The following is a 9,407-nucleotide window of genomic DNA, read 5'->3' on the forward strand; positions in this document are numbered from 1 at the left end:
CCATGACTTAAGCTGTTATAGAAAAATAATAAGTCACGTACATCCCATACAGTTTTTTTCAGAAGCAAGTTTTCTAATGCTTATAGAAAAGTACAATTGGCCAATACTAAATACAACCTCTACATAAAATGGCAGTTACTATAATAAGCAACACCCACATTCATATTGTAAAATAAACAATTTAATATTTTACATAGAATAAATCAGTAAAAAATTTGACCCACCTCATTTTTTGTTTGCATTTATAAAAGCTTTCATCCATGATAATTACAAACAAATTTCTAATGTGTTAGTTAAAAAAAATAAAGAGTGAAAATTTTAAATTAACAATGATTCCCAAACCATTTAATGTCTGTTTGATAATTGTATCAATTTCCAACTAACCAGTTTTAATTATTTTATTCTTTTTAATTAATGTATAGAACACAAAAAATTTTCTCAAGTCAAAATTTAAAATAAATTTCAAGTGGATAATGTACTTTGTTTTGTAAGATGTTTCTTTGCTTTTAAAGGTACTTGTCTTGTTTTATAACCTTAGTATGAGATTTATTTGGTGAAATGATGCATTTATAAAATGATTATAAATTTGCTCCAAATCACATAATGCATTAATTTTTTAAATATCAGTAAACTTAAAGCTTTGATCTTTTTAAGTTGTTTTAATGGTATACTCTTTTATGAGTAGATTTTGTTTCTGTTATGGCACAGATGAACCCCAGTCTTCAGATGTATTTTTTAGATCCTCTCATTCAGCTAAAAACAATCCAGCAGGTAAGATATATATATTTCATAGCTCAAAAGTTTTGTTGGTGACAGTTTGTTAACTTTGTATTGTGCATGCTGTGTGTTTTCTTTTTTATGTGCACTGATTTTACACATTTTCAGGCTTAAATGTATCAATATTACCTATAATCTTTCTTATTTTTATTGAAAGTTAAAAATACCTTGTGAGGTATATATATTTGAATTGTGTAAATCACTAGTAATATAATGATCTCTGATATAATGTATTTGCATTCACATTGAATGAAAACACAAATATTGAATTTCATTAATTTTCTAACAAACGTGCTCTTCACATTAACTGTGAAGTTAGGATAAGCAAACATTCATTAAAGATTTTGTAGTCAAAACTTCATTCTTTAGAGAAAAAACAGGAAAACCAGAGTAAACAATTTGTGTATAAACTAAGAAAACATAGGGTAACTTTCAGTATTTATATCTGTTTTAGATCTTTGAATTTCAACAAAATCAACAAATGAGATTAATGAAGTTTTGGCGAGATCAGGTGAGTGTGTGTGTGTGTGTTTTCTTATAGCAAAGCCACATCAGGTTATTTGCTGTATCCACCAATGAGAATCAAACCTCCGATTTTAGCATTATACATCCAAAGACTTACTTCTGTCCCAGCAGGGGATGAGATCAGGTGAGATCAAGTAATTCAAAGTAATGCAATCAAATAGAAAAAACTTGTATTTCAAGGTTACATAATCTGAGTAAAAACAATGGTCAGTGTATGATTTAGTAGTTTATATAGATAGTTTGGTAATATAGGTGTTGTGTTCAGATACATTGACATCGATCGGGATAGTCCCAAGTATCAGCAAAAGCTGGTTCCAGATATGATATTCAGAGAATAAAATGAACACAGATAGCAAAAAATGAAACAAATGTGAACAAATGAAACAGACCTTTATTCACAAATAGTGTTTCTTTATCTACTGGCCAACTTATAATTATATTGTAAGAACAGTTCTACTGGCTGCTGGGGCAAAAAGGATTCAGAAGTCTACATGAGACAAAGACAGTTTAAAAAGAAAATGTGGAATATTTATATGATTAAACATCCTATTTTTAAGCCACACTGGATCCTAGAGTAGTATCCAAATATCCATAGATTACCTACATCAGTGTTCATTCAAAATAAATGCATTTAAGAGAGATAAACTTGAACTTACGCTAAAAAGTCTATGTACTACCCATTGGAATGTGTGTGACTACTGTAGGAGGCCATGACACAGAAACAGGGCCAAGTAATTAGTGTAGTGATATGTAATATTTATCTAAACACTAGAATTAGTGTACACTTATGACCTTGTGATATTTTCAGTTAACCCTCTCACCAGGAGTAGGTCAAAGTGCACATGTCATGACCTTTTACAGATTCGCATTCATAATTTAATTAAACTACATTATTATCATTGTATATGAATAAACTTGGCATCAAAACTTAGTTAATGAATCAAAATTTAATATTTTATAAGTTTTAGGTTCTGGATTTTGTGAGGAAATATTTTTGAAATCCTGAAGCTCCTATAGTATGATAATTGTTATATTTGTTCTATAGGTCTTTTCCCTTCTCTAATTTACTTACCCCCCTTTTCTAAAGTATGGAATTTGATGTAAATTACTCATTATAACACAAACATTATTAAGGGAAAGCATATTTTTATAGCCTTCAATTTTTTTTTACATAGCCATAAACCAGGAAATCGGTTCCACTACCACGCCCATCTGTCACATCCTCTCTTTCACAAATTGCCAATAAGTCTCTAATTATGCTATATTATTTATAACCAATAGAAAGATGAAGTTTTAATCTATCAAATAACGTATTGCATTATTTTCAGTACAGGGTATTGTCTATTTCATCTTCAGTTTGAAAGTCTCTATTGTGGTGCTCAGATTGAGTAGCTTTGGGCAATTATTTAATGGCTCTTATGCCAGTTAAATCATGAGAGTTGTAGGACATTGTTTCTTTGTGTGTGTGTAATTGTTCTGTGTTCTTAAATGCATTATTTAAGTAAATAAATATGATTTAGTGTACTAGTACCATTATTATAAAAAAAGTAGGCTTAAATTTCATCAGCAACCAATAGCAAAAAAGCGGTCAAATATACGTTCTACATTTGTTTTTCACATGTATTCTTTATTTATCATTATAAAAGTTATTAAAATGTAAAATTTAGAAACTTATTGGATTAGATAAGGGTAGATTAGATTAGATAATGAAAAAAAAAATTCTTTACAGATCATGCATTACATCATTCAATAGTGTATCGTGAGCTACACATTTGAGTGAGTTACAACTTGTGTGGCAGGATTATTAGTCAGACATGTTTCAAAGGGCAATGAAACAATAAAGTTAAGTATAAAATGTTGTAGACAGTTATGAGCTTTAAGCTGTTTAGGACAGACAAGTATAGTTTCCTGTTACAATCTGCAGTCATTTTAGAAAGAAAAAAGGGTAATTTAGATTTATTTCATACTTTTTATGGTGGTTATAAAGCTGGTCAAATCTACCAGGTCCATTTAAAGATTTACTAAATAATAATTTTAATATTTATTTAGGAGGTTTTAGATATTATGCAAGGGAAATTTTAAAATTTTCAGATGAAGAAAGGTATTTTTAATATTAATGTGAAAATTGCTTTATACTCAGAGCAGTCATTGCTGACTATATATATTCACAGTAAAATACATCATTAAGAACTCTGATATTTTGTGTGCAAAAGAGTTTTAATGCTTATTGAAAGCTTGTGAAATTTCGTGAATCTACATAAAACATATTAATAGTTATAGTATGGAAACTGATGATTGCTTTGTTGTTACATGATTAGTGACATCGACTGATCCTGTATGGAAAGAGTTAAAACTGATTTCCGCAAAAGTATAAGATAGATTTGTTAAGAACAGTAGTGTTGACCAGGAAATTGATGGATTAATCTGTATTTGGAAACTTTACTGAGTTTTGTAGTATATAAAATAATGAGAGAGAACAAATTATGAATAAAATAATGTGTAGTATAACTGAACAAAAAGAAAATTCAGCATGCTTACTTGTGCAGACAATAATACATTGCTTCTATAAGATAGATGTACAGGTCATCAGTTTTTTGTCTCTAAAGATGAATTTTTGGCAAACAGGTAGAACTGAGAAAAAATAGTTCCTTCAATTTAAAAAAAACCTTGTATTATTTTTCCTGTGAAGGTATTGGTACATGATAGTGGTTCTCTCGCAGCATTAGCCATCTGTAACATACAGACATCATCTTGTTGGCCAACAAAGGATGTTACAGTCATTCTAATACTTAAATGAAGTAGACCACAACATCCCCTCAGGCAAAGGGGATATATCTGATATAGAGCACAAAGAAACAAAGCAAGTATGACAAGGCAACTTCATTGGTTTTCTGAACCATGTGTTTATGCTAAAACTGCATAAAAACTAGATAAATGAAAATTTTTAAAAATCCTTTATTAATGAGAACAGTAGAAAACATATGCCTGTATATCACAAAATTCTCATCTACAGTTTACAAGGATGTCATAAGTACATGCAGAACTCTTGTAGGATACTTGTATAGACCATGATAGAAAATATGTTTTTACTACTTAGGAAGGGTAAAATATGACAATATTTACTATCAGTACATAGGATTACAATTTACTTTATAGTTGAGGATTAAAAACACTTGCAAAATATTTAGTAACCTAAATTTCTTCTGTAACTCAGGATTACAAACATTTAGGCTATATTGTAGCCTATGACTTTAAACATTTAACTTTTGTTCAAATGCAAAATGACATTGAAGCATTGATATGTTTTGGTAATATGAAATTGCATATGACTCCAAAATTTATACATTTTTATAATTCAGAACCAGACACATTAGATATTAATGTGAATTAGAAATCTAAATAACAAGTGGAAACATACATAACTATACAGCTGATCATATTATTATAAATTTAAAAAAGGAAGAATTCACATTCACTGTAGATCTATGAATATTAAAATATAAGTCGAATGGCTGAAAAGTCTGTGGTGAATACAATACTAATGATAATGTTAGAAATCACAGATATCAGAGACGTGATTTTAACCCTCACCACTCAAGCTAATTTCACAGTTATGACAATTCCTTCACCTTGTCCTTGAGTGGGGTGAAGGGGAACAGAAACTGTTTCCAAGCACCCCAGGTTGTCTTCCAAAAGAAGACTTTAACCAAAATAACTACTATAATTTTAGGATTCCGAATACTAATGAAACATTAGGATCACAATTATAAACAAGAAAAGCATTAAAGATTAACTTAAAGAATATGCATGTTATTATAGTAATTTATTAACAAGTTAAAGTAATTCAGGAACGCTATTGTGCTTGGGGTTAGTTCATTAAGCTGTTCATAGTATTGTAATAGATAGGGTTTCTATCATTAGGGAGGGGTCTTCTTAATATTTGGTAAAAATAATGCAAATTCTGATAGAATACCTTACCTCTTCTCATTCATTGCTGCCCTCTATATGCAAAATGTTTGCTTGCCACTAGCCTTGATACTCTTACCTACTCCACATGTTTACTTGTGGTACAGCTGCACTGTAGCATGAAAACAAGCATGCGACAGCCCTCCACCAATAAGAGTATGCCACACCTTCCTGGCACAGCTAACTCCCTTTATACTGTAGAACGTAATCTTCACTTCTCGATTTGGCATACTAGAGTGCACACAACTCTAGTTTTTGCCCATGTTTGCTTTGATTTGCAAAGATTTTGTGGAGAATCTATTTTTGTTGTTTCCAGTTATTAATTCTTCTTCTCTACATTACCTTGAAACTGTAGATTCAACTAAACTAAACTAATTAAACTAAAAAAGAACTAAAAATTCCCCCTCTCAATTTGAATTATAAATTCACAATTTCAAGTTACAGCAACTACTACTGTTGTTACTACTGCCACTTAATCCTGCAGTGTCTCAGGCTTAGGCTCCACTCTCTCTGCTGAAGACGTTTTGGTCTTAGTTTGCCATGATTTGGTGTCAATAGTGTGGCCTGCTGTGTCTCATGATCCAAGACCAGACATACCATTTCCTGGAGAACCTGTTCAGGATGATGAGGATTTGGATAGCCTATTCCTACCTTCTTCCTTTATTTTGCAATCCTGAGTGACAATTGTAGACACTCCCAGACCTTCTTTTGCCTTCCTCAATATGGTATTTGTATCCTTTTGTCTGTATCCCCTGTATCTTATGATTCTTCTCTTTCCCTCTTGCATGCTGCCTCTTGCTTGGATTATTTTGTTTTTCTGCCCTCTTCAAATATCAGGGTCCATGCTGATCAGTTTACAGCACAATTATGTTCTGGAATTAGCATATCTCATCCCCCCTTGTGCCTCTTATTCCTATGTGTTGGCATATCATCATTTGGAATTGCCATTTCTAGACTCTCATAACCTAGAGTCTTTGACTCAGGTGTGGGTATCTAACCCTGATACTACTGTGAGATTTTCCCATCTCCATTTGATCCTCACCACCCTCTTGCATTACGTCTTCTCTATCCATCTCTTCTCCAAGGCTATCCACCATTCCCCTGAGGGGTTTTTGGTGGATGCTCGCTCCCTCCTGTTTTCCATGTTGGAACATTTGTCTTCCTGTGCCCTTTCCCTACAAACTTGGCTCCTCTGTTGTTTGGATCTCCTGGATAGGGATGCACTTTTAGTTTATGTTCACCTGCCCACTTCTTATTTGCATTACCTTCATATGGCTTCATTTTTATGTCAGTCAGTTTTTGGAGATCTTCCTGACTCATTGGAATTCAGGGTGGAGGCTGTTCATCAACACTCCTCTCTTTCATCTTTGGTCTCTTGTCTTTTGCTCCTGTATCTTGCCCTTCTCTTTCTGTTGCCTGTCCCTCTCTCATTGATCTTGGTAGCTAGCTGCCAGATTTTTCATCACTGGGTTCCTTGCTGCCAACAGTACCAGTGACTATACTGTCAGTTCTGGCATGGTTGTAGCATGTTTGGCCAGGTTTGTTCACCTGTGGAATGCTTTCACATGGATCTTTGGGTGCTTCAGGTGTTATCCAAAAGACTACCTTCATTTTCTCATTACACCTCCATTATATCTACATTCCATTCCCATCCCTCCTCCTCGGGATCCACTTTCCTACAAGTGTCTATTCACAGTGGTTTGAGATCTTCTTCATAAGGACACTGTCAAACCCATCAGTCACCCAGTTGTTCATAGTTCTTAAGAAGACAGGGGACTAATATCCTGTCATAGATCTTTCCATTCTCAAACATTTCATCATCCTTCCTCGTTTCACCATGAAGTCTTCCTTACTCTTTGGTGGGCATTTACTCCAAGGCTTTGGATGAGAAAGATAGATGTTTCAGATGCTTACTTTCACATCCATATTTCCCCAAGGCCTGAGAAGCTGCAGGTTGAGGTTCAGTTAATGTGTGTGTGTTAGATGTTTGTTGGGATGGAGCTAAAAGCAGCTACTTGTACACATAATGGTGAAACCACAGATTGTGAAAATGAAAAAGATGGGAAAAGGCCCTGACCACCTGACAAAATATGTAGGGTGTGGAAGCTGCTCATCAACACCCCTCCCCTTCATCCTTGGCTTGTCGTTTTTTGCAGTCTTTGCCTGCTCCCTGTGCATGACCTTCTTTTAGCTCTGTTTTTATGTCAGTCAGTTTTTGGTGTTCTTTCCTGACTCACTGGAGGCTGCTTTTCAACACTCCTTCTTTTCAACCTTAGTCTCTCTTCTTTCACAACCTTTGTCTGCTCCCATTCCCATATCTTCCCCTTTGGTTGTCCCTTTCTCAATGGTCTTGGCAGCTAGCTGTCAGATTGCTCATTGCCAGGTTTTCTGCCACCAGTGGTCCTGGTTACTATACAGTCAGTTCTTGGAATAGATTTATTTACAAGTTTCCATGGTAGAATTTCTTCCTAGTGAGTAACAACATATGTTCCTGGTCATTTAGTAAAATATTGTTGTGTTCAAACACAATACTGCTGTAGTTGCCATGTTTTCCTTTCATGAACCTTTTCATGCACAGCATAGTTAACACGATTTACACCAATTCTCTGCACATTTCTGGCACCCAACTTAATAGAAGCATTTGTTTACTCTCTAGTGTCTTCTTAACACCAAAGTGTCCAGCTGTTGGAAGATTGTGCAGGTGATGAAGTGCTTCTGATTGTAGTGACCGACTAAATATAGGCATTGCATATCATCACTATGTCATGCTAAAAATTCCCCTTCTGGGTGCATTTACCCCCCACCTCAATTCCAAACTACCTTTCTTCTGATCTCTGGTTCCACATTTTATGGCTTTGTTGGTGGAAGCCTTCAGTCAGGATTGGTCCAACCTCTATGTTTTTGCCTAGCCTCCTATCTATCTCCTACTCTTGGTTTTATCCCTTATCCAAACCACTCCATATCAGGTTCTTCTCATTACCCCTTTCTGGCCTCCTTAACCATAGTTTTCAGTCCGTACCCTCCTTTAGTCATTCCCTGTGTTACCACTATCACTTTCCTGCTCCCTTCTATGACAACCTCAATTGTTTGTGTGTCATCCCACCATCACCACACTGGCTTCACAAGCGGCATTTGTTCAGTCCCTTGCAAGGTGGTTCGGACATTCCACACTTGTATCATCTCTTCTTTCCCAGTCAGTCCTTCATCCTTAATGTTTTATCAGAGAAAATGGAGATTTTCCATCATTGCTCTCTGTGCCATGAATACCTCTTTTCCTGTCCTAGTGTTCCTCACAGTTTTTACCTGGCTGTTTGAAATTCAAAATTGGTTGACTGACAGACTCACTAATAAACTAACTCACTGTGTTACTGTTTGACTTAAAAACAAACTGTTTTTATACAGTTTTTGTCACCAAATATCATGAGAATTTTAGATGTCACATAAGATCTAAACACTCGGGAAATTTCTAGGTATCACTCATCATCACTATGTCATGCTAAAAACTCTCTTTGTCAAACAATAAAGAATATCTTGAATAAAGAATTTGTGTTGTGTACAAATTACCTAGAAAGTTCTATTCTAGATCTGCTTAAAAGTTTATTGTGTCAATACTCAAACTCGATTTTAATTAGAAAATAATTTATAGTTTATTTTGATGTAAAATTTTGTGAATATATTTAAACCATAAGAAGTGAGTTTGAAATGGCTGAAAATTTCAGTGTTGAAAAATTTTTGAAGCAGAATTTATTGAAAGAGAAGAACTTTTGAAGTTGAGAAAAGATCAGTTGAAAGAATTATGTAAGGAACTGAATTTGACAGTATCCGTAAAGACAAAAAAACAAGAAATTTTGGAATTAGGCCTAGCTAATTTAAGTAAATACAAGAGAAAAGACTGTCAATGATGAGAAAGTTGATATTATTTATAATAAGACAGTAGATGAGTCACAAACTGAAAATACTAAGAAGTTGTAAAGAAGTAGAGTTAGACAAATGACTTAAATCTAAATCAATGGACAAAGAGTGAAAAATTTAGACAACTCATTTTGATTAAAGAATTTCTGTACAGGGCACTTTTTAATGTCAAATAGTTGGAAAGCCTAATAATAAAGTTTGTAAAGCTCTTTTGAATCCTATTCCTT

General features: G+C 33.8%; 1 protein-coding gene across 8 annotated transcripts in view; it reads left to right on the forward strand.

The window, feature by feature from the left end:
- The window catches only part of LOC106470819 (probable E3 SUMO-protein ligase RNF212), an 83,790-nt gene that overhangs the window by 49,570 nt on the left and 24,813 nt on the right, over positions 1–9,407 (forward strand). For all 8 annotated transcript variants that reach the window (XM_022399461.1, XM_022399460.1, XM_022399456.1 and 5 more), the window contains 2 exons: positions 709–771; positions 1,232–1,288. In XM_022399461.1, the coding sequence (XP_022255169.1) occupies positions 709–771; positions 1,232–1,288 (120 nt within the window). The remainder of the gene's footprint in view (positions 1–708; positions 772–1,231; positions 1,289–9,407) is intronic.

Source organism: Limulus polyphemus, unplaced genomic scaffold (assembly GCF_000517525.1).
Source record: "Limulus polyphemus unplaced genomic scaffold, Limulus_polyphemus-2.1.2 Scaffold4235, whole genome shotgun sequence".
In the NCBI taxonomy this organism is placed as follows: domain Eukaryota; kingdom Metazoa; phylum Arthropoda; class Merostomata; order Xiphosura; family Limulidae; genus Limulus; species Limulus polyphemus.